Genomic DNA, 25,348 nt, shown 5'->3' with positions numbered 1-25,348 from the left:
GAGGGGCGTGATTATGCATAGGAAAAGGTAAAGACAAAGATGAGTAATCTCACGGCGGCTCCAGAGGGGTGTGGCCTCCTGTGGAGTTCAGGTCAGGTTAGGCTTGGCTGCCAACATAGTTCTGAACTCTAGTTTTCCAGGCTCCTTGGATTTGAGCATTGAAGGTAAGAGATTGTGGTCTGCAATAGCAACTGTCAGAAATAAATATCAAGTGTTGAACCCTTGTCATGACCCAGGTGCTATTGAATTCCATCCGCCTGCTTCATTGCACCTTCAGAACAACCCTGGGAGGCAAGCACTGCTCGTCTCCTCTGACACGCTGAGGAAGCTGAGGCTTGGGCAGGACAAGGGGCTTGCCCAGGGTCACAGGGGCAGTAGGTGTAGGAGTTGGAACCCAGCCGGCTGGGAGGCTGCACCCTGTGTGTGAGAGAATGCTGGCGGTCAGCAGGCAGGGGCTGGGCAGTGTCCGAAGGGTGAGGTCAGGGAGAGGAAGAGGCCTAACCTCAGAGACTCTGGCCTCCAGGTTGAGAAGCTTGAGGCACGCTGGGGACCATGGACAGTCACCTCCTTCCTGGACTGGGCTGAGACTGGGCCACCCATGGATTCGTGACTGTAATGCTGAGCTTTGCCTAATGATCTTCCCTGGCCAGGACTCAAGGCTGCACAATAAGACCCTGAAGAGGACACGCAAGTTTGTGGTGGACGGCGTGGAGGTGAGCATCACCACCTCCAAGATCATCAGCGAGGATGAGAAGAAGGATGAGGAGATGCGGTTCCTCAGGTGAGGCTGGGAGGGGCTGCTGACGGCCGTAGCAGGGCAGGGACGGGACGGGAGACCTGGGTCTTTCTGGTGAAAGAACCGTCTGTCTGAGACTTCCCTGGCAGTCCAGTGTTTCGGGCTCTGCGCTCCAGCTGTAGGGGCACAGATTCAGTCCATGCTCAGGGAGCTAAGATCTCACCTGCTACGTTGCCAAAAAAAGAGCTGTCTGTCTGTCTATAGCATTAAATATGGAATCAGGGACACTAAAAGAAGCCGGCTTTGCCCGAGACCCTGTATTGCCTAACTCACCTCCCTCCTCCATATACCCACCCACCTCTTCATCCACTTCCCTCCGCCTCCGTTTACTTGTCTGCTCATCAGCCCACCCCTCTACCCACTCATTCATTCATCCGTCCATCCACACACCCGTCCCTCCATCCTCTAACACATCTTTCTAGTCACCCACCCACCCATCACCTACGCACCCACTCAGCTCCCATCCACGTGTTCCTTCAGCCTCCCCTCCAGCTAGCCAGCCATCCATTCACTGATGTATCCACACCCCCTCAGCAGGTTGGGGGACACATTGATGACCCAGATAATGGAGGCTGTGGCTATTGTAGAACTTCCACCTCATGGGCCTGCAAATAGCACTCAAAATAATTCCCAACTGTAGTTCATGCTGTGGACGGAATAATGGCTGATGGGAGAGTGGCCGCTGGGCTAGGGGTGGGGGCCCTTGCCTGGCAGGAAATCCCCTGAGCAGAACAGAGAGTTCAGAGGAGCCAGCCAGGGGCAGAGCCGGGAGAGCATGGCAGGAACTGCAAAGCCAAGGCTCGTTTAGGGACCTGAGAGGGTGGAGCTTGAGTATGGAGTTGGAGGGAGAGGATGTGGAGTCATCCCCAGGTCCCACAGGGTCCAGGTCACGTCAGTCCATGGGCAGGGGTGGAGAAACACAGGTTTCATCCCCAATGGAGGGACTGATGCTGAAGCTCCAATACTTTGCCCACCTGATGTGAAGAGCTGACTCATTGGAAAAGACCCTGATGCTGGGAAAGATTGAGGGCAGGAGGAGAAGGCGACAACAGAGGATGAGATGGTTGGATGGCATCACCAACTCAATGGACGAGTTTGAGCAAACTCTGCAGAATGGTTAAGGACAGGGAAGCCTGGTGTGCTGCAGTCCATGGGGTCACAAAGAGTTGGACACGACTTAGCGATTCAACAACAAAAACAACTGGAATGAAGCATCTGGAAAGTGACCAGCTGTACTGTCCCTTTTAAAAGCCGACTCTGCTGTCATCTGAGTCTGGGCTATAGAGGGGGCAGGACTGAAGCAGGGATGCAGGGACACCCTGGCCGGGACAGTGGCCAGACAGAGGGAAGGCGTGGCCGGACAGGTTGGGTTCAGCATGCATTCTGGAGGCAAAGCTGAAGATGGGAGGGGGTTGGTGTGGGCAGGAGGGTGTGAGGCAGAGTTGTTTGCACGGAGTCATCTCTGCACTCTTAAGGCACTCAGGCGCCCTGACAGCCCTCCCCAGTCAGTTCAGTCCCTCAGTCGTGTCCGACTCTTCGCGACCCCATGAATCGCAGCAATGCCAGGCCTCCCTGTCCATCACCAACCCCCGGAGTTTACCCAAACTCATGTGCATCGTGTCGGTGATGCCATCCAGCCGTCTCATCCTCTGTCGTCCCCTTCTCCTCCTGCCCCCAATCCTTCCCAGCATCAGGGTCTTTTCCAATGAGTCAACTCTTCACATGAGGTGGCCAAAGTATTGGAGTTTCAGCCTCAGCATCATTCCTTCCAATGAATACCCAGGGCTCGTCTCCTTTAGGATGGACTGGTTGGATATCCCTGCAGTCCAAGGGTCTCAGGAGACCCTATTTTGGCCGTTCTGTTGATAAGAAAACTGTTCCCTGGTGGGAACTTACTTGCCTCAGGTCACCCAGGTGAGAAGATCTGTCTGTGTGAGAATTCTACAGGCTTCCACTGGACCAGGAAGCTTCCTGGGGGGCTCTCCGGGGGTGGAGGTGGGGGCTTAGCAGCTAGGGAGGGGGGCCCCAGAGCCATGAAGCTGCCATGAGGCCAGGCCTTTGTGGAACACTCATGACTGGCTTGGAGGACACTTCTGAAACATCAAACACATTCTTATCTTAAAAAAGCACAGACATTCCACAGCCCAGTAGAAGGAGTTTTGGATGCCTTGGGGCATGTCTCCCCTCTCGAAGCCAGGGGGATGACAGGCGGACTTTTCACCGGTGAAGTTCCTTGTAGTTCAGCTGCTCAGTCGTGTCCGACTGTTTGCGACTCCATGGATTGCGGCGCGCCAGCCTTCCCTGTCTTTCACTGTCTCTCAGAGTTTGCTTAAATTCATGTCTACTGAGTCAGTAATACCATCTAACCATCTCATCTTCTGCCACCCCCTCCTCCGTTTGCCCTCAGTCCTTCCCAGTCCTTCCCAGTCTTTCCCAGTGAATCGGCTGTTTGGGTCAGGTGGCCACAGCTTCTGTGTACAGGCACGTGGGTGTGCACACGCGCGTGCTGGTGTCCTCCTCTGTGTGTGCTGGGGAGGCTCGCGGCCAGGGGCGGGGTGGTTGTGGCTGGTCTCAGCTGAAAACACCGCCTTCTGTTCTCACAGTCACTCCTCGAGCTTCAGACTTGGGGGCCGGATTTCCTTTCTGTCCTCTCCCCTCTGGGCAGTTTGGGTTCCCGGGGGTGAAATTCCAGCTCCACCACACCGCATCTGAAAGTGGCCCCTAGGCAGGACCCCCACCTCCCCACCTCAGGATCCCTCAGGATCCCCACCTCAGCAGAGGAGCGGGTGCTGCCCGGGTTTCAAAGGTGAGATTTAGCTAAGGTGGAGAAGAGGTGCTCGCAAAGAACGAGAATTTTCTTGTTTGCCTGCGTGGTCTGAAGGCCCTGTGAGTCCGGCCGGGCTACAGGCTGTCAGACTCTGCCGCGCCCCTGGTTGAACCTGGGTCTCCTAGCATTTCCGGAGGTTTGGGTCCCACGTAGGCTTTTGAACAGTATCACTGAATAGTCACTCGCGCAGGTTGCGGCTGCTGGGCCAGAGTTCTTTCTGGTTTTCCCTAAAGTTCCTGGAGCTGGCTCTTTGCTTCTTGACCTGTCTCTGCCTGCCTCTCCCTTGTGAGAACTCTGGTGGGTCAAGGAGGTGATGTCAGAAGCTGGCTGCTTACCTTGCTCTGCTTTTTGTCAGTTGCTCTCTGAGCCTCAGTTCCTCTTGTGTCGGGATTTCCATGTCTCAGAAATCGCCTCCTGCCTCCTCTCTTCCCGAAATGCAGAGGCTCCCAGAGATGCTTCCTTACACAGCTGTAAAAAGTGTCTCTGGCTTTTCCCAGAGATTGGGCAGCCTTTGCCTCTTCTTCGTTACCACTCGAGAAGTTACCGCTTGGGGAGTGGTTGCCGTGTGTCAGACAGGATCACCTGATGCTACAGGTATCACCTCATTTAACCTTAGAGAACCTGTGGGGAAGAGATGAGCTCCCCATTCCACAGATGCAGGGAAAGAGCGTGCAAAGCCCGAGCCACTGCCTGAGGGCACCCGGCTGGAAAGTGCTGAGATTCAGACCTCTGAAGGGCCTCTGTGACCTCTGAGGGCGGGGGGCCTCAGAGCAGCTGCTGGGGAGCTCTGCCTGCTCAGAGCTGGGGGGCAGGCCCGCAGTGGGGGTGGCCGTGGTGCGCCTGCAGACGCCGCGCCAGAGCAGAGCACAGGCTGCCCAGGGTCCCCACTCCCTGCCAGGAGGCCCACGTTCCTTCTGCCATCATTTTAATTTCTTTTCTGATTATATAAAGGATAGATACCAATTTTCAATGGACTTGCCCAGAAAAAAAACATGGTAGGTGGGCTTTATGCCACCAGTGGGCTTCCCAGGTGACTCAGTAGTAAAGAATCTGCCGGCCAGTGAAGGAAACGCAGGAGACTCAGGTTCGATCCCTGGGTCAGGAAGATCCCCTGGAAGAGGAAATGGCAACACGCTCCAGTTTTCTTGCTGGGAAAATCCCACGGAGAGCAGAGCCTGGTGGGCTCTAGTCCATGGGATTGCAAAAAGTCAAACACGACTGAGCATGCATGCCACCAGTATTTTTTCTGTGTGTACACTCACGCACACATTGACAGTAAATATGTTCCAAAGTTAAGGTACACTGTGCGGTTTGGGTCAAATTTTTACTGTGTTTACCTTTTGAGTAGGTAATATAACACCACGGTTCAAGACTCGAAAAGGAAAAGAGGGTGAAAGTGCAGCGCCTCCCTCACTCACTCTCTGCCAGCCACCAGCTGCCTTCCTTGTGTTAATATTTCACGGTGCAATCCTTCCAGAAGCACTCAGTGTTTAAATAGGAAAGTAAACTTGCAGAGGCCCGTGTGCACACATATATATGGTCCTTTTTGTTTTTCAACCAGATGGTCAGTAGCGTAACAGACCCAGTCTTTAATAGCCTGCTTTTTTCACTCAGGGATCAGTCCCTATCTGTTTATAAAGACTTGCTGCATTTTTCGTAGATCTTTTTCTCCCATGTAATTTGATAACCTTCTAGAAATTCATTTTTAATGATTGAATAAAATTATATCAGGTGGGAGGGGGTTCAGGATGGGGAGCACGTGTACATCCATGGTGGATTCATGTTGATGTATGGCAAAGCCGATGCAATATTGTAATTAGCCTCCAATTCAAATACATAAATTTAAATTGAAAAATTATATCAGATAGACATATTTAAATCGATCTATATTGGCAGACATATAAGCTGTTTCCAATCTTGTACTGTTATAAATAGCATTGTTATGAATGGTGGTGGTGGCGGTTTAGTCAACTGTTGAGTCCAACTCTTGTGACCCCATAGACTGTAGCCTGCCAGGCTCCTCTGTCCATGGGATTTTCCAGGCAAGGATATTGGAGTGGGTGAATATCCTTATTCAGTTTTGCTGTATACCTATGAATCTCTTTTTTGAATCAGTATACAGAAGTGGAACTATGTCAACAGACATAACCTTCCTGACAAATTGCCCTCCAGAAATGTGTCAGTTTGTACATATCAGCAATATAAGTAAGTAAGTGAAGTCGCTCAGTCGTGTCCGGTTCTTTACGACCCCATGGACTGTAGCCTACCAGGCTCCTCCGTCCATGGGATTTTCCAGGCAATAGTACTGGAGTGGGGTGCCATTTCCTTCTCCAGCGGATCTTCCCGACCCAGGGATTGAACCCGGGTCTCCCGCATTGTAGACAGACGCTTTACCATCTAGGCCACCAGGGAAGTCCATCAGCAATATAGGAAGGTATCAATTTCCCCTGTATTCTTACCTATTTCAGGAAACGGCATTTGTTTTTAATTTGAATTTCATGCCCGTATAGATGATTTAAAAGGTCCTTTTTGTCTTTTGTTTCATGTCTGTTCATGCTCTGTGCCGCTTCTTAAAATTAGGATCTTCCTGTTTTTCTTACTGATTTGTAAGCACTCTTTATATACCAAGATTATTAGTGTTTTGCCTGTCAGTCAACGTCAAATAAAGCGTGAGTTCTAAGTTCTCGTCTCGCCTCTGTCCCGGGACGTGTGACGGCTCACCAGGCCCCCCCTTCCGCGTCCTTAGCTATGACGTATGTGACCACTGAGGACACGTTCTGACTGGAATGTCCACATCCTCCTACCCTTCAGGCGCCAGGAACTCCGAGAGCTTCGGCTGCTCCAGAAAGAAGAACATCGGAATCAAACCCAGCTGAGCAGCAAGCATGAGCTGCAGCTGGAGCAGATGCATAAGCGTTTTGAGCAAGAAGTCAGCGTGAGTGTGGGGAGAGGGGCCCAGAGGGCTTCTTGCCTCCTGATTGTCTTTAAGCAGAAGTCAGCGTGAGTGTGGGGAGATGGGCCCAGAGGGCTCCTTGCCTCCTGATTGCCTTTAAGCAGAAGCTGCTGAATGAGGGTGATTGGGCTTGGAGAATGCTTCACAACAGCTCCCAGTTCCTCTGGTTTCCCGATGTCATCAGGCATTGGCTTGTAAACGCAGTGGCGCCTGCGGGCCACAGTGCTGGTCTCAGCCACACGGGAGGGCCTCCAGAGGGGACACGGCCTAGGAGGGCCTCCAGAGGGGGCATGGCCTGGGAGGGCCTCCAGAGGGGGCACGGCCTTCATTGAGCCCCATGCGACAGCGCTGCGAGGCAGATGGTCGCATCTGAGGAAACAGACTCAGAGAGGTTAGGTGACTTGCCTCAGGTCACGCATAGTAGAGCTGGGATTCAGGCCCACGTGTGAGCACAGCCTCTGGGCTTTCCCCATCTCCCTCCCAGGTGACTTTCCTAGCTTTCCCTCTCTGCTCTTTCTAGGCCAAGAAGAAGTTCTTTGACATAGAGCTGGAGAACCTGGAGCGTCAGCAAAAGCAACAAGTAGAGAAGATGGAGCAAGACCACGCGGTGCGCCGCCGGGAGGAGGCCAAGCGGATTCGCCTGGAGCAGGAGCGAGACTATGCCAAGTTCCAGGAGCAGCTCAAGCTGATGAAGAAGGAGGTGAACACGTGCTGGGTGGGAGCAGGGCGTCCTGGGAGGATGAGGGCCCTCTCGGTTGCAAATGACCAAAACTCCAGCTCAACCTTGCCTCAGCAATAGAGGGGATTTGGAGGAGCTTGTATACCTGAAAAGTGCGTGTCCAGGGATGTCTGGCTCTGCATCCCCCAGCTGTGCCATCAGGAGCCCCTTCTCCGTCTTTTGGGCTCTGCCTTCCTTTGCGTGGACTTGGCTCCAGGCAGGCCCTTGTCTTGTGGCCTCAGGCCACGTCCTCTGTATCCCCCCAGCTTAGCAGCCTGAGCTGGAAGAGAGCAGAGAGGAGGGAAGGGATGGAGGCTTAGGGAAACTTGAGAGGCTGTCACCAGGCAGGGAGCTGAGTGCTGGGTGGGCACACACATCCTTCATGCCTGATTCCCCTTCTCCTGGAAGAACAGCTCCCTCGCTTGGACACACGTTCCTCTTCTCCCTCTTTTCCCGCACAGCTGGAAGGGGAACTGGCAAAGAGGTAACAGTCCTGAGATAAGGGAAGGGAGGCCTGCCCCTGGGCAGGGCATCTGAGTCCTAGAGAGCAGCCCACGCCTCCCCCGTGGAGCCAGACACTTGGAGGCTGGGCCAGACTTTCTTTCCTGAGCCCTCAGGAGAAACGATGGGAGCAAGGAGGGTAGAACCTAGGGCAGGGTGTCCCAATCCAGGCTGCTCCCGATCTCCAGGTGGGACTGGTAGGAGCAGCCTCTAGGGGCGGCTCATGGTGCTTTTCAGGGCCTGCAGAGCCCAGGGCCCAGACTTTACTGTGTCGGACATGACCTGTTGTGAATCCGGGCCTCCAGTGGCTGCCTGTGGGAATCGGGGCCACTGGCTGATGAGACAGCTTGCCTAGGGCACAGAATTTCAGGAAGTACAGTAAAACTCCTAAATCAAGATAGTGTTTTAAAATAGAAGTTAGTATGAAATATTCATCACGGGTTACGGCCTGGAAGTCCAGCGCTGAGACTCTGCACTTCTACTGCCGAGGGCCCAGGTTCAGTCCCTGGTTGGAGAACTAAGATCCCACAAGCCACATGGCGTGGTCAAAAATAAAAAAAAATTCACGATGGACAGATTATCAGCTATTTAAAATAAAGGCAGGATCTGATAGAGTCAGGATTAGTGTGAGACCATGAGGCTGAGCCCTGCAAGTATAGAACTTGATCCTGTCTGTATTTGCTATTTTGTTCATGGTTTCTTTGGCATGAATTTTGAGTTTCTAAAATTGAATATATGCTCCTTTGTGCCCGAGATGAGTGCCTCCACTTTTTGTTGTTTAGTCACTAAGTCATGTCTGACTCTTTGCAACCCCATGTAGCACACCAGTCTTCTCTGTCCTCTGCGATCTCCCAGAGTTTGTTCAAATTCATGTCCATTGAGTAGGTGATGCCATCCAACCATCTCATCCTCTATCGTCCCCTTCTCCTCCTGCCTTCAATCTTTCCTAGCATCAGGGTCTTGTCCAGTGAGTCAGTTCTTTACATCAGGTGGCTAAAGTATTGGAGCTTCAGCTTTAGCATCCGTCCTTCCAGTGAATATTTCGAGACTGATTTCCTTTAGGATTGACTGGTTTGATTTCCTTGCTGTCCAAGGGACTCTCAAGAGTCTTCTCCAGCACTGCAGTTTGAAAGCATCAATTTTTAAATGCTCAGCTTTCTTTATGGTCTAATTCTCACATCCATGCATGATTACTAGAAAAACCATAGCTTTAACTATATGGACCTTTGTTGGCAAAGTGATGTCTCTGCTTTTTAACACACCATCTAGGTTTGTCATAGCTTTCCTTCCAAAGGCCTTGACTTACCCTGGTCCTGAACCTCCTTCTGAGAGATGGGCTTGTGGGCTGAGATATGTGGGGTTGGGAGGGGAGGGGCTGATATTAAATACATCCACAGCTCCAGTGCTGGGAGCACAGGCTTGGGAGGCAGGCTTGTTTCCAAGTCTTTGGCACTGTGGCTCGAAGCTAACTGCTAGGCTTTGGACAAGCTACAGGCAGACCGTGTTTTATTGCACTTAGCAGATGTTGTGTTCTCTTAAAATTGAAGGTTTGTAGCAACCCTCCCATGAGCAAGTCTTTCTGTACCATTTTTTCCAATAGCATTTGCTCACCTCCTGTCTCTGTGTCACATTTTGGTAATGCTTGAATATTTCAGACTTTATATTTGCCATGGTGATTGGTGATGGTTATTTTTGCAGAAGGACTCCAATTTGCTGAAGGCTGAGGTGATGACTAGCATTTTTTAGCAGTGAAACATGTTTATGTTATATACAGTTTTTTAAGACATGCATGTAATAACACGCTTAAAGGCTTCCCTGGTGGCTCAGGTTGTAAAGTGTCTGCCTACAGTGCAGGAGACTCGGGTTTAATCCCTGGGTTGGGAAGATCTCCTAGAGAAGGAAATGGCAATCCACTCCAGTATTCTTGCCTGGAAATCCCATGGACGGAGGAGCCTGGTAGGCCACAGTCCATGGGGTGGCAGAGTCAGACACGACTGAGCAAGCGACTTCACTTTCACTTTCACACACTTAACAGACTGCAGTATAGTGTAAACGTAACTTTTCCTGTGAACTGAGAAACCAGAAGATTCACGGGACTTGCTTCATTGCAGTCTTCCATTGCAGTCTTCACCTTATTGTGGTTGTCTGGAACCAAACCAATGATATTCTCAAGTTCTTGCCTGAGTTCTGGCTGTCTTCTGTCACTGTGAGTTATTCAGGGACTATTGTGTTGAGTACCTACCTGTGTGGCACTGAATGGGGTACCAGAGACACTGTAATGAACAAAATAGATAGGGTCCCTCAAGGAGTTTGTTAATTTCCAGGGAAGCTAGAGAAATAAAGTACAATATTAAATAAATAAAACCGCTGCCCGTTACATAGTAATACTTGCTGTGAGAGCAAATAGGCTGGTTAACCAGCATCCTCTGGATAAGAGGATGCTTCCAGGAAGGCAGAATAGCATATACAAAGGCCCTGAGGTATGGAAAGAGCTTGGGGTGTGCAAAGAGCTGAAGAATGGTCAGGGTGGTAGGCGGTTTGGAAGCACTGGGGAGATGACTGTGGGATAAAATCGGGTAGGGGCCAAATCATGCACAGACATAACTCCTAAGCAGGAGTTTGCATTTGATCCATTGCTATTAACCATGCGTTTCTGACAGATGCTGTGAGCATTCGGTGAGAAGTAGGTACCCCGTGGATTCCAGTTTCCTCCTGGTTCCTCACCCTGCCCTGTGTGCACACGCTTTGTGTGTGTGGGTGGGGGAAGGAGTCGTGGGGGTTGAAGAGTGGGAAAAAGAGCTGGCTGCGGAGGCAGGGCCTGGGATGGGAAGGAGTGGGAGGTTGCCACAGTTTCTTCCCTTTGCTGGCACTGATGTTTAACAAAGTTGAAAATTCTCGTTGCTGGCAGGATTTTGGTGGGGGGTGCGGTTTAAGCCTGTCAGTGAATTCTTTTTTCTTTTCTAAATCAAGGTAGAGTTGCTTTCCAATGCTGTTTTAGTTTCTGCTGTGCATTGAGGTGGCTCAGCTGTACATGTACATTTATCCCCTCCCTCCCACCGCCATCCCCCAGCCCACCCCTCTAGGCGCACCGAGCTGAGCTCCCTGTGCTAAATTCTGAGGCCATGTGTGGGGTCTGGTACTTAGGCTTCTGCTCAGGTTCAGTTTTTAAAATTTTCTTATTTCCTGGGTGTTTTTCTTCAGAAAGTTTTCACAGAAAGAAAAAGCTTGACGTCTTTGTGCCTTTGGCCTCCGCTGTTGAGTAAGACTGTGATCCTATCCTTGTCCTTCCGTGAAGCACTCTTGTGGCCAGGACCTGGCCTGCAGGTTAGACAGGGCTGCTGGCTTCAACTGGCTTCATGGTGGAGCCAGGCAAAGCGTAGGCTGGTGTTTGCTTCTGGTTCCCAGGGCTGATTGCTGGGGTTTTGTTCGTCCCTATGTATCTTTAAAGCTTCTACTCTTTGCCACCTAGGCTGTGTTGAGCAAATCATGTACAGCCCCTGTCCTCGGACTTGCCCTTGTTGTAAGAGGCTGTCAACATGGGAAGAGTCACATGGTTCTAAGAAGTTTGAGAACGCGCTACATGTCTATCCGAGGGCGTAAAGGCGAGTGCTGGTTTCTTCAGCTTGTAAAGAGAGAAGCGAGTCCTGTTAGAAGGCATTATGCTGGAGTGCTTATGCGGAGCCTGCAGTCAGAGACCCAAGTTTGAATTCTGACTCTGAACTCGGGCAAGCTGCTTAAACTCGCCAGGCCTCTGTCATTGCCTGTGAAAGCAGGTAATGACAGGATCCCCCGGGAGGCTGTTCTAGGTATAGACTAGATGACAGAGTGCCAGCCAGGCACCTGGCACCTCGTAAGCACTTAGGGCGTGGTGGCCCCTCGGGCATGCTTACCGTTATCCTCATTATGTCTAAGGATTCCTGCTGGTGGGACCAGTGAAGGGCTCTGCTTCATGGAACACCCCCCAAAGTGTCCAAAGATTCCGTATCTTGCCATGGCCTACTCCATAGTCAGAAGGCCGCCTTTGACTGGAAAGGTCACCTCTGTGCAGGCGAAGCCCAGTAGGAATGGCAGGCTTGGGTGGAGACTGCCTGTCCACGGCCCTTGGGTTGGTGGTTAGGATGCACCAGCAGGGGTGAGGGACGAAAGTGGGAATGGGTAGGACGCCCAGGTGAGCAGACTGAAATATCGGCGGGTGTGTTAGCCAGCCCAGTGCTGCATCAGAGAAATCCACACGTGGATGCTGGCGAGGGGCACCATACTCAGATCTGTGTGGACTTTTAAAAGCAGTTTGTATCTTTCTTTTATTTCTGGCCGTGCTGGGCCTTTGCTGCTGCGAGTGGGCTTTCTGTAGCTGCAGCGAGTGGGGGCCCCACGGTGCACGGGCTCCTCCTCGTGGCGGCTTCTCTGGTTACAGAGCACAGGGTCTAGGTGCCTGGGTTTCCGTGGCTGCACCGTGTGGGCTCGGTGGCCCTAGACGACCAACTCCACAGCTGTGGCACACGAGCTTAGTTGCCCCACGACAGGTGGAACCATCCCAGACTAGGGATCGAATCTGTGTCTGCTGCTTTGGCACTGGATTCTTTAGCACTGGACCACCAGAGAGGTCCCAGTGTGGACTTTCCTTTAACCAGTTCAGAGCAAGGCAGGGTTCACCCTGTCCATTTCCCTACCACCCGTTGACTGTGAGAAAGCTGGTCGTGATTTGATCTCAGGCATAGAAAACATACAGAAATAACAGAGGGTAAAACTTGAGATGCCTCCTGGGGCCTCTTTCATGGTTCAGTTCAGTTCAGTCGCTCAGGCATGTCCGACTCTTTGCGATCTCATGAATTGCAGCACGCCAGGCCTCCCTGTCCATCACCAACTCCCGGAGTTCACCCAAACTCATGTGCATCGAGTCAGTGATGCCATCCAGCCATCTCATCCTCTGTCGTCCCCTTCTCCTCCTGCCTCCAATCCCTCCCAGCATCAGGGTCTTTTCCAATGAGTCAACTCTTCACATAAGGTGGCCAAAGTATTGGAGTTTCAGCTTTAGCATCAGTCCTTCCAATGAACACCCAGGACTGGTCTCCTTTAGGATGGACTGGTTGGATCTCCTTGCAGTCCAAGGGACTCTCAAGGTTATAGCAATTATTATGAAATATTTATCATGCTAATGACCTTCCTGCACTTAGGAGGTATGCATATAGGAAAAATCATTATTAGTAAGCTAGTTGAATGGGGACATATTTATTCTTCATTTTTGTTTCAAGTAATTAAACCCAGTACTGTGTATGTCTGCACATAGAAATATAATAAATATATTTTGTGACGATGGAACTGACGGTCTGCTTCTCACTGCCCGTATACACGGTATATTTAACATCCGTGAGAAACTCAGTTGTCGATTGTAGCTTACTTCTTAGATCCCCTAAATGTGAAAGCAGATTCAGTCTTAAAGGAAGTCTTTCCAGAACCCTGTTTCCTTGCCTTCCTAGGCAAAACTCATTAAACATAATTTAACTACTTCTTAAATAGTCTGGATCTCTATAATACCACAGAATTATACTCCTGGAAGGACCCTGGAAATTTTAGTTAAAAGCCAGATAATTTTTTCTGATGAGAGAATGGGAAACAAGTCCAGGGACTGTTCCAAAGATGGGCAGTTGGATGAGAAAGCAGGATTTCTGACACTGAGTAGAGAGCCTGTCTTTATAGCCCTCAGTCAGAGTGGTGCTGGTACATCCCTGCCCTCAGGGGCTTCTTAGAGTAAGTCCAAGGGCCCCTTTGCCAAGTAACCCCATGCAGCTCAAGTCTGGATGTTCTTCTGGTCTCTCCCTCCACTGAGTGGTGTAACCCTTCTCACAGTGTTCAGTGCCTTTAGCAGAACCCTCCAGACCCTTTCTAAACTGCTGCTTCTCATCTGTCCTGGAAAACTACTTCTTCAAGCTTGAAAAGCACCCTTCTAAGCTAGTGGGTCTTTTCAACTGTGTGATGCCTTGAATGGGGCTGTCAGTGGCATTTTGACAAACTCCAGACAGGTGCTAAATCGTCATCATGTACCAGATATCCAGGGGAGCCCTTGGATATGGAAGGTGAAGTGGCATAAACGCAGTTTTTGAGATATCTTATGAGGATGTCTAAGACAGTAGTTCTCAACCAGGGACTCTTGTCCATCCCCATCTAGATATTTGGCAACATCTAGAAACATTTTTGGTTGTTATGACTGGGGAGAAGGTGTTATAGCATCTAGTAGGTAGGGGTCAGAGATGCTATTAACATTCTAAAGTGCCTAGGAAACCCCCACAGCAAATAATTATTTGGCTCCAAAAGTCAGTAGTGCCAAAGTTGAGAAACCCTAATCTAAGACTAAAGAAGGCTAAAGAACACAGGGGCAGGATTTGGATTACAAACCTAAAGCCATGGATTAAGACACCCGAGAACTGAAAGAAGAGACGATAAAGGATAGCTGGTAGTCTTTGGGGTCGTATGTTAAGTGTATGCTTAACTTTAGGAGAGGCTGCCAACCTTTTCCAAAAGAGTCTGTATTATTTTACATCTCCAGAACAACGCGTGAGCCCCAGTGGCTCCATATCATCACCAGCGCTTGACATCATCAGTTTGATGTTTCTATTTTTGCCATTCTGATAGGAAGTGAAATTGCATTGTGACTTTTTATTTGTATTTCATTAAGATGGGGAAACAGTGGAAACAGTGTCAGACTTTATTTTTTGGGGCTCCAAAATCACTGCAGATGGTGATTGCAGCCATGAAATTAAAAGACGCTTACTCCTTGGAAGAAAAGTCATGACCAACCTAGATAGCATATTGAAAAGCAGAGACATTACTTTGTCAACAAAGGTCCGTCTAGTCGAGGCTATGGTTTTTCCTGTGGTCATGTATGGATGTGAGAGTTGGACTGTGAAGAAGGCTGAGCGCCAAAGAATTGATGCTTTTGAACTGTGGTGTTGGAGAAGACTCTTGAGAGTCCCTTGGACTGCAGGGAGATCCAGCCAGTCCATTCTAAAGGAGATCAGCCCTGGAATTTCTTTGGAGGGAATGATGCTGAAGCTGAACCTCCAGTACTTTGGCCACCTCATGCGAAGAGTTGACTCATTGGAAAAGACTCTGATGCTGGGAGGGATTGGGGGCAGGAGGAGAAGGGGACGACCGAGGATGAGATGGCTGGATGGCGTCACTGACTGGACGGACATGAGTCTGAGTGAACTCTGGGAGATGGTGATGGACAGGGAGGCCTGGCGTGCTGCGATTCATGGGGTTGCAAAGAGTCGGACATGCCTGAGCGACTGAACTGAACTGAACCGAGTGACTAATGTTGAATATCTTTTCATGTGCTAATTTGCTGTCTATATATCTTTTTTGACAAGGTACCTGTTTAAATCTTTTGCTCATTTATTTAGCTGGGTGATTTCTTTATTTTTCTATTACTGAATTCTGACAGTTCTTTTTACATTCTGGATACAGTCCTTTGTCAGCTACATATTTTGCAAATGTTTGCTGCCCCTCTGTGGCTTGTCTTTTGGGTCTTCTAACAGTGTCTTGCATAAAGCAGAAGCACTTACTCTGATGAAGTCTACTTATCATTTTTTCTTTTATGGATTGTGTGTTTAGTGGCACATCTAAGATACCTCTGCATAGCTCAGGGTCGTGCTTTCTTTCAAATGTTTTACAGTTTTAAGTTTTACGTTAGATGTGTAATGTGTGGGTGAGGTTCACCGTTGTTAATGTTTTTGCCTGTGGATGTCCAGTTTTCTAGCACCATTTGCTGAAAGGACTGTCCTTCTCCATTGATCTGCCTTTGCATCTTCGTGCAAAATCAATTGACCAGATATTTGTGTGTGTCTATAACTGGACTATATGCAGTTCCATTGATCTATTTGTCTGCCTTTCACCAATTCTATGATGGCTTGATAAATATATTTTTACAGTAAATCAGGTAGTGTGAGTCCTCCAACTTTATTCCTTTTTTTCCAAAATTATTTTGGTTATTCTAGTTCCTTTGCCCATCTATATATATCTTAGAATCAGCTTATTGATTTCTGTAAAAATATCTGCTGGAATTTTTGATTGAGATTGAGTTGAATTCATGGATCAATTTAGGGAGCATGGAATCAGAACAATATTGAACCTTCCTTTCTATGAACATAATATATCCATTCGTCTAGGTCTTCTTTAACATCCTTCGTTAGTGTTTTATAGTTTTCAGCATACAAAGTCAGCATATATTTTGTTAGAATTATATTTAGTTCATTTGTGCTATTGTACAAGATACTATTTTTTAATGTCAATTTCTAATGTCAAAGCTAGAGTATAGGAAAATATTGGTATATTGAGCCCATATATTGATCTCGCTTAAACTCATCGGGTCTAGGACTTTCGGAAAAAACAGACTTGGGATTTTTCTACATAGACAACAAATTTGAAAACAGTTTTATTTCTTCTTTTTTATTAAAAAATTTTTTTTTATTGAAGTATAGCTTACTTAGCATGTTGTGTTAATTTCTGCTGTAAAGAAAAGTGACTCAGTTATACAGAAATATATATTCTCTTTCATGTTCTTTGCAACCCCATGGACTATACAGTCCATAGAATTCTCCAGGCCAGAATACTGGAGTGGGTAGCCTTTCCCTCCTCCAGGGGATCTTCCCAACCCAGAGGCCAAACCCAGGTCTCGCGCATTGCGGGTGGACTCTTTACCAGCTGAGCCACAGGGGAAGCCCGTATTCTTTTCTATCATCGTTCAGCACGGGATATTGAATGTGGTTCCCTGTGCTGTACAGTACGACCTTATTATTCATCATATTTCTTTCTTTTTAATCTATATATGTTTGTTTATTTTTCTTGCTTTATCATGCTGGCCAGGACCTGTAGTGGGATGTTAAACAGGAGTTACTATTAATTTTAATTACTATTAATTTAAGTGGACATCTTTGCCTTGTTCCCAGTCTTAAGGGGAAAACATTTAGTATTTTATAGTAAAGTATGATGTTAGCATTAGGGTTTTTGTAGATGCTCTCTTCCAGATTAAGGAAGTTCCGTTCTATTTCTAGTTTGCTAATAGATTTTGTCATGAATGGATGCTGAATTTTAGCAAACAGATTTCCTATATTGATATGATCATATAATTTTTCTTCTGTAGTGTACTGATACTGTGAATTATATTGACTGATTCTCACATATTGAATGAGCTTTATATTCCTGGGATAGAGCCCCCTTGGTCATTATGTATTTTCCTTTTGATATATTACTGGATTGAATTTGCTATTATTTTGGTGAGGATTGTTGAGTCTGTATTCATTGAGAATATATTGGTCTGTGGTTTTCTTTCAATGTTGCTCTGGTTTTAGTTATTCGTTTCTTCCTGAATGTGCTTTGGTGCTTTCTTTCAAGGGATTCGTCTGTTTCGCCGGATGGGCTGAGCTGCTCCTGGGGCTCGCTCGGCGCCCTTTCCGTGGCTGCGGGGTCTGTGGTGGTTTGTGTTGCCGTATCCTCTTTGTCTTCTGCCTCCTTTTCCCTCTGCTTGCCGTCCTCCTCCTTTGTCAGTCTGGCTAAAGGTCTGCTCACGTTATTGACTGTCGCCTGGTTCTCTGGCCAGAAGCATGAGGTCTGTTAGGGTTCTGCCTACCTTCCCGCAGCATCACTGTCCAGGACTGGGGCACAGCTAGGAGGGCAAAAGGGAAAAGAAAAGCCAGGAGACTCGCCCGCAGTACCAGCCCTTCTCTAAGTCTTGGCTCCCTCTCATAGTCACCTTCTTTTGTTCACTTTTCAGAGTCCTCAGGTCGTTGCTTTTTGTATTTTATCCAGATTTTTTCATTGTATTCAGCAGGAAAGAGGTTGTATTGACTTACCTCATTATGTCCGAAGCAGAACTCTCCTGGAGTGCTCTTTTTTTAATCACACTATCTTTACCCTCACTTGCTGCTCCTAAGGAACCTGTCAGAGAGTGTATGTTTTGAGATATCAGGTGCCTGTAAAGATATAAGTTATTCACAGAAAACTGTCTGAGGAAATCTAGGTTCCTTACGGAGAAGTGTCATGAATCTCTTCTCTTTCCTCTGTTATCAAAGACAGAAACCCACTTCTGGCTGGCTTGAGAATACTGTTAGCCTCTGACCAGGAAGCCAGAAATGTCACCTTCCTCATTTTTTAACATTGCTTCCCTGAGTTGATTCTGTTTCGAGCAGATCTCCAGAGTGGCCCACCATGACCTACATACTCCCAGATCAGCAACCCTGAAGGGCAGAGAATGGCTTTCCCCAATAGTTTAGCAAACATCTTGAAGCTCTCATAGTCTGGCGAGGACTGCTTGCTCATCTCTGAACCAGTCTCTGATGCCAAGGCATGGGATATGCTGATAGACAGCCTTGATCTTATGCTCAGCCTGGGGTCAGTTGGGGTTGAGGCATCAGTTATACCTGAACCTCAGACGCTGAGTGGGAGCTACTTAAGACATGCGTTCTCAGCCAGGGTGATATCACCCCCAAGGAATTAAAAACGTCTTAGATATTATATGGTTTAACAGATTGACAGTGTTATTTATGGGATTAACATTTCATGGAGGTCGGTAACTGTGAAACAGTGTTGAGAAGGGCTTCTGAGGGGACAACAGTTTAGGAGGTTGAGCAACACTGCCCTAAATGAAACTGAGATACTGTCATCAAAAGAAGGGGCATGGATACCAGACAGCAAAAACAGCACTTATCTGCTCTGGGGGAGTCTTGGAAATTGGAGCCAGCAGCAGACTGGTGGCCAGGGGATGCCCTCTGTCACCGGGGTGGAGAGCAGGGTGAGCGCTAGTGCCCAGGAGTTCTGGGGTTGAAGGGTTGTTTGATATGAAGTGCGAGGAGGTACCCTGACCCAGCAATTCTCTGCTGTTTCTGGTGTAGGTGAAGAATGAGGTGGAGAAGCTCCCCAGGCAGCAGCGGAAGGAGAGCATGAAGCAGAAGATGGAGGAGCACACTCAGAAAAAGCAGCTTCTCGTGAGTGCTTGTCCCTGAGCTGGGGGGTTGGAGGGGTTGGGGAGTCCCAGGTTTGAGACCCTGAATGGTGCCCCAGGTACTTCTCTGTCTATGTCCGTGCCCTGCCCTTGAATGTTCACCTATGTCTCATTCTTGCTTGTGCTCAGTCGTGTCCAGCTCTTTTGCAGCCCCATAGACTGTAGCCCGCCAGGCTCCTCTGTTCATGGGATTTCCCAGAATGCTGGAGTGGGTTGCCATTTCCTTCTCAGGGGATCTTTCCGACCCAGGGATCGAACCTGAGTCTCCAGCTTTGGCAGGCAGATTCTTAACCACTGAGCCACTAGGGAGACCCCCTATCCCATATTCTGAATATCTATATCAGATGATCCTGGTTATCCCTTTTATCACCTCTCCCATGCAGCCTTCCTTGATTCCCCTCACTCCAGCTGGAAGTGAGCTCTTCCATCTCTGCGAGATACCACAGATGTTTATTTCCATCTCTCCCAAAGCCTTTAGCACCTCCTGCCTTGTTTTATGGTTGTTTGTACATCGCATCTCCTTGACCAACCCAGTATATCCGTCTGCCCAGTTGGAGTCTCAAAGACCTCAGGCCCAGATCTCCCAGACCTTGTCCTGTTCTCACGTTCCAAGGGGTCACTGTCCTCCATTGTGTTGTGAGACCAGAGGCCTTGTCATTCCTGGTGCCTCTTTTCCCTCAGTTCGTCACTGCTTCTCAGAGTTTGGATTTTTTTTTTTTTAATCTCCAGACTCTTTCTGGATCCATCAAGTTGTCAGCATCTCTGTGACCCCCGAGCCTGTCGTCTTTTGCCTGGACTACTTCAGTAACCTCCCAGCTAGTTTCCCTGAAGCTCTTGCAGCTCTTTCTCTCACACCAGTTGGTGTGATCAACACGAATTCCATATCTGATCCAGATCTGATCATGACACCCTCCCCCAAAAGCCCTGGCCTTTAAGCCCTTCGCATGGATAAACCTTCACTTTACCCATCTGACCAGATCAGCCTTCTCGTGTGCTTTCAAGGCCCTGGAGGTCTGGTTCCTATCCACCTCTCTCAGTCCCTTCTGCTCCAGCCTCACCAGCCTTCTTCCCACTTCATGCTCCCATCTTCTCCCACTTCCTCTGTCCCCGAATGCAAAGAACATTAGAGTCTACCATTACAAATGTATTTGTATTAATATATTATCTAGTTTAGTGTTCACAGCTTACCAGGATAGGTGCTGTTCGTTTTTCCCTTTACAGAGGAAGAAACTAGGGCTCGGAGAGTTGACAGTGCACAGTTAACACTGGGGTCCGAGGCCTGAAGCTGAATCTGGCTCCAGACTCTCCTGCTTTCCTACAGCCTGTCCTGGATGCTCTGATTAGGGGAAGAGTACAGTGCTGGGGAGTGGCGGGGAGACAGGTCCTCTTCCCTTGAGAGGGGGAGCAGACTGGCCCTTGGAAACCACTCTGGCAGTTGCATCAGGAGCCTCAAAAATGTATCAAGAGCCCCCAGAAGCCATCCTTTGGCCTAGATTTTCTGCTTCGCGGGCTAATCTTACAGATGAGTTATCACAGAGGCTCAAGGACATTTAGCTACCAGAATGGGAAGAGCAGCAGTATCTAAAAGAAAATCTATAAGCAACCTCTTATGTATTGGTTTGGTAAGTTAGAGAGTAGTTATACCATGAAATATATTCAGCCATTAAAATATATTTTTGATAGGTGGTTACATTATGACATGGAAAGTTCTTTTTAATAATTTTTACAAATTGTGGAAAATTGACATAAAATTTGATATCTTAGTCATGTTTAAATGATTCTAAGTACATTAACATCATTGTGCATTACCATCACCACGATCCACCCCAGAACTGTTTCTCTTTCACAACAGAAGCTCTGTACCCAGAACTTAACCAAGAACTCCCCACTACACCCTCTCTCCAGTGCCTGACGACCACCATTCTACTTTCTGTCTCTGCAAATTTGACCTCATATAAATGGAATTACGCATTACTCATCCTTTGGTGTCTAGTTTACTTCCCTTACCTCGTCCTCAAGGTTCATCTGCATTGCAGCGTGTATAAGGATTTCCTGCCATTTAAAGCCTGAATAATATTTCACTGTATGTGTACACCACACTGTGTTTATCTGTGTATTTGTTTATGGACACTTGAGTTGTTTCCAATCCCTTGGCTGTTGTGAATAGTAGGGCCATGAATATGGGTGTATAAATATCTCTTCAAGTCTTTAAAAGTAATTTTTGAAACAACAGATGTAGATACATTTATATAAATGTACCAAAACCAGCTGCTGGCAATGAGTGATAACATTGGTGCACATTTTAGTTTCTTAACGTGTTTCCTAAAGTTTAGTGTTTTTTATTGAAGTATACAATGTTGTGTTAGTTTTAGGTATGTAGCCTAGTGGTTCAGACATATGTGTGTGTGTGTACATATATTCTTTTTCAGATTCTTTTCCCTTGCGGGTTATTACAAAATATTGAGTATCGTTCTCTGTGCCATACAGTGGGTCCTTGTGGGTTATCTACGTCATAGATGGTAGCTAAAATTTTAAATTTTAGCTTTTACTGTTTATTAAGGAAAACATAGGCACAAATAGGTATAATAATATAATAACGGTAAAGAGTTGGATTGGCTGTGTGGCTGAACAACCCCCTGACCTCAGCAGTGATCAGCCCCTATCTGCTCACTTGCCCACCCTACTGTATTATTTTGAATTGACTCCCAGACCTCATATCATTTCACCTGTAAGTACCTCAATATGCATCTCTAAGAAAATAACAACAAAACCAAAAACACACTTAAAATGTTATAAATTTTTTTTGGCCGTGCCATGTGTCTTTGGGGTTTTAGTTCCTGAGCAGGATTGAACCCTGGCCCTGGGCAGAGAGAAGCGTGGAGTTCTAGCCACTGGGCCGCCAGGGAATTCTCACCCCTAAAATTGTGAACACCCAACCTTAACAGGACCGGGAGTTCGTGGCCAAGCAGAAGGAAGACCTGGAGCTGGCGATGAAGAGGATCACGGCCGACAACAGGCGGGAGATCTGCGACAAGGAGCGCGAGTGCCTCACGAGGAAGCAGGAGCTCCTGCGAGGTGGGTGCCTAGAGCGGGGCTGCACGTCGGGCCTGAACGCACGGCCCAGCCCTGGGCGGGAACGGACGCTGGGACTTCTCCACGCTCAGACCAGACATCAGCCTCGTGGCGAAACGGGAGGAAAACCCCCACTGAAGTCAAGACTGAGGCAGAGATACCATTATCAATAACACGATTTAACACGCTGGCACACGGCAAGGAGGAAGGAGAAAAAGAAGCGACGCAGAATGGGTGGGAGCTGTATCAGTGGATCAGTGAGCCGGTCGGCGGGGTGGGGAGGTGCGGGCAGAATCCAGAGCCCCTCAGAGCAGCCGTATCCCGTGTTGAACGCCTCCTCTGCCAGGCCGTGTGCCTCCACCTTGTACCTTCACCACATCGTACCCTCTCAAGCCCACAAGGCAGGCCCTGCGTTTGCCCGTTTTTGGAGACGAGGAAACCGAGGCGCGGAGAGCGGCCGTGCTTTGGCCAGAGCGGCCCTGCTCGCGAGCGGCCGCGTGGGCCTTGCATGCAGGCCTTCTCTCGAAGCCACGCCCTTCCGGCCCCCGCCGGGGTGGGGTTTTGGCAGCTTTGGTGCTGGCGGGCCCCTCCCAGCTCGGGACTGTGCAGCGGCAACAGTGCGCGTTCCCGCCCGGGGGAGCGGGCCGGGGGCGCCTGGAAACTGGCGAGCTCGCGCCTCTGGGTGACAGCCTTCAGCGCGCAGAGCTCCGCCGGGAGGCTCTGGGTAGGGCGCTCTGCAGGACGCAGGGCTTGGGGTCTTTATATAGCCCCCAGGCTGTCTTTTTATGGCCAGCAGATGTTGGGTACAATTTTGCGGGGTATGGAAAGCAAGCAGGCTCCAAATGGCTAGAAGTCTGTGGGCTGAACTCCGTTTACAGCAGCTGGCTGAGTGAAAACTGGACTTTGGTGCCTGTGGGCTGTGGGCCTAATGGTCCCTGTCTGTCGTAAAGAGGTGAACATAGGACTGATACCCGAGTGCTGTTTCTGGCTCATCATTATACCGGGGACTGCAGCCAGGACTCCGAGGGCCCGGGCAGTTAAACGCTGTGAGCCAGTACTTAGCGTGGACCAAGCAAAATGAGTCCTTGGTATTCCGACATCCTGAACAGAGCCACGGGTGTTTGGGAAAAGTCCCTTCCCCTTGCTCCCTTTTCTTATCACGTGATGGTCTATAAGAACCATCCTACTTGTGGGACTGTGGTTCTGATTGGTTTGGAAGCCAAATCACTGCTTTGGTGTCCTGTGGGCAGATGCTGGCTTTCATGGGACAGGAGGGAAGCAAAATAGATGGAACTTTCACAGTGGGCTGAGCAGGACCGGCTACGTCTTTCAGGGTGTGAGGTTCTCCATCTGACCCCACCTCCCTGCCCTGTAGTACTAATGGACTTCCAGTGATAAAATGCCAGGTACTATTCCAGAACGCATAGAGGGGATGTGGAGGGTCCCATCCATTTTTCAAAGTAGGATATAGTCGTACCTGTCATACCTTCTTCGTGGGGTTTCCACATGAGCGCTTCCCATCCGCCCCTTAGGGAAGGACAGGCGCAGGGCAGACAGAATGTAACAGTGTCTTCCAAGGATATTTCTCCCTCCATGGTATGCCATTTGGCAGAGGTGGGAGATGGGGCCTGAAGCAGTCTTTTTGTCCATCCCAAACCCCAGTGATATGGCTGGGTTCTAGCCTATGCCTCTGGTTTCTCTGGCTCCTGACGCCCTGACACTCCAAACACTTCCTGCTGTATGCTGCAGGGAGCTCTCACCCGAGGTGCTGGGGAAATTCCTAGCTGGTGGCTCAGCCAACATAGGCTGATGAGGCGGCGCCATCGCCAGCTGCGGTGTGACGAGAGCAGGCTCGGGAGTGGAGGGGAGGGCCTGGGGGCTCTGGCCATCCGCACCTCACTGGGTGCTGTGTCCGCTGCAGACCGGGAGGCGGCGCTGTGGGAGATGGAGGAGCATCACCTGCAGGAGAGGCACCAGCTGGTGAAGCAGCAGCTCAAAGACCAGTACTTCCTCCAGCGGCACGAGCTGCTGCGCAAGCATGAGAAGGTGAGGCTGCGAGCCCGCGCTTCCCGGGCTGCCCCTGGGGGCCGGGAGGCTGCCCCTGGGGGCCGGGAGGCCACCCCGCGCATCTCGGAGAGGAGCCGGCTGGCCACAGGGAGGCTCGAGAGGTTCTCGGCGATGTCCTGCCTCAGATCCAGGGGCCAGGAGTCATGGAAGCGCCCTCCCTGACCCTGGCGCCTGACGTGTATGTCTCACTTTTCCCCCGTTTTTCCTTTCTTTCGTCCTGCCCTCCTTTCCACTTTCACTCTGTCTTTCCCATGCATTCTCTCAGAATACTTTTTACTTTCTTTGGTTATAATTGATTTACAATGTTGTGTTAATTTCTGCTGGACAGCAGAGTGACTCACACACATATAGACACACATACAGTCTTTTTTTATAGTCTTTTCCATTATGGTTTCTCCCAGGAGGTTGGATATAGATCCGTGTGCTGTACAGGAGGACCTTGCTGTTTATGCACTCTAAATGTAATAGTTTGCATCTGCTAACCCCCAAACCCCAGTCAGTCCCTCTCCATCCCTCCCACCCCCACCCCCACTCTTGGCAGCTAGTCTGTTCTCTGAGTTTGTTTCTGTTTTGTAGGCAGGTTCATTTGTGCCATTATTTTAGATTCCGCATGCAAGTGATATCATTTGCTATTTGTCTCTCCACTTAGTATGGTCATCTCTAGGTCTGTCCATGCTGCTGCAAAAGGCATTACTTCGTGTTTTTATGGCTGAGTAGTAGTCCACTGGATACGTGTGCACATCTTTATCCGTTCCTCTGCCAGTGGACATTTAGGTTGCTTCTGTGTCTTCACTATTATAAAGAATGCTGCTGTGAACATAGGGGTGCATGTATCTTTTTGAATTACAGTTTGTCTCCCGAAGAGTGGGATTGATGGATCATATGGTAGCTCTTAGTTTTTTGAGGAACTTCCATACTGTTCTCCATAGTGGCTATACTGACTTACATTCCCACCGACAGTGTAGGGCTGTTCCCTTTCCTCCACACCCTCTCTAGCATTAGTTATTTGTAGACATTTTAATGATGGCCATTCTGACAAATGTGAGGTAGTACCTCATTGTAGTTTTGATTTGCATTGTTGAAGATTGTAGGTGTGTAGGTTTATTTCTGGGCTTTAGTCTGTTCCATTGATGCATATATCTGTTTTTGTACCAATACCACACTGTCCTTTTTATTTTTTGGATAGACTTCTTTTTATTTATTTTATTGTTTATCTCACAGCCTGTGGGATCTTAGTTTCCTGACCAAGGATCAAACTGGGCCCTTGGCAGTGAAATCTCAGGAGTCCTAACCACTGGACTGCCATAGATTTCCCAGTACCACACAGTTTTTATTACTGTAGCTTTCTACTATTGTCTGAAGTCTTTCAAAATACATTTAAGTCTCAACTTAAATACTGCTTCTGCCAGGAAGCTTTC

General features: G+C 48.9%; 1 protein-coding gene across 1 annotated transcript in view; it reads left to right on the top strand.

The window, feature by feature from the left end:
- The window catches only part of STK10 (serine/threonine kinase 10), a 130,051-nt gene that overhangs the window by 93,295 nt on the left and 11,408 nt on the right, over nucleotides 1-25,348 (top strand). Inside the window, exons 10-15 of the mRNA XM_015101234.3 lie at nucleotides 651-781; nucleotides 6,435-6,558; nucleotides 7,097-7,276; nucleotides 18,682-18,774; nucleotides 21,737-21,866; nucleotides 23,785-23,909. Coding sequence (XP_014956720.3) covers nucleotides 651-781; nucleotides 6,435-6,558; nucleotides 7,097-7,276; nucleotides 18,682-18,774; nucleotides 21,737-21,866; nucleotides 23,785-23,909 — 783 coding nt within the window. The remainder of the gene's footprint in view (nucleotides 1-650; nucleotides 782-6,434; nucleotides 6,559-7,096; nucleotides 7,277-18,681; nucleotides 18,775-21,736; nucleotides 21,867-23,784; nucleotides 23,910-25,348) is intronic.

The sequence above is a fragment of the Ovis aries genome, chromosome 16 (genome assembly GCF_016772045.2).
Source record: "Ovis aries strain OAR_USU_Benz2616 breed Rambouillet chromosome 16, ARS-UI_Ramb_v3.0, whole genome shotgun sequence".
NCBI classification, from domain to species: domain Eukaryota; kingdom Metazoa; phylum Chordata; class Mammalia; order Artiodactyla; family Bovidae; genus Ovis; species Ovis aries.
Note: the sequence above shows the minus strand (reverse complement) of the source record. Positions and strands in the feature narration are given on the sequence as shown.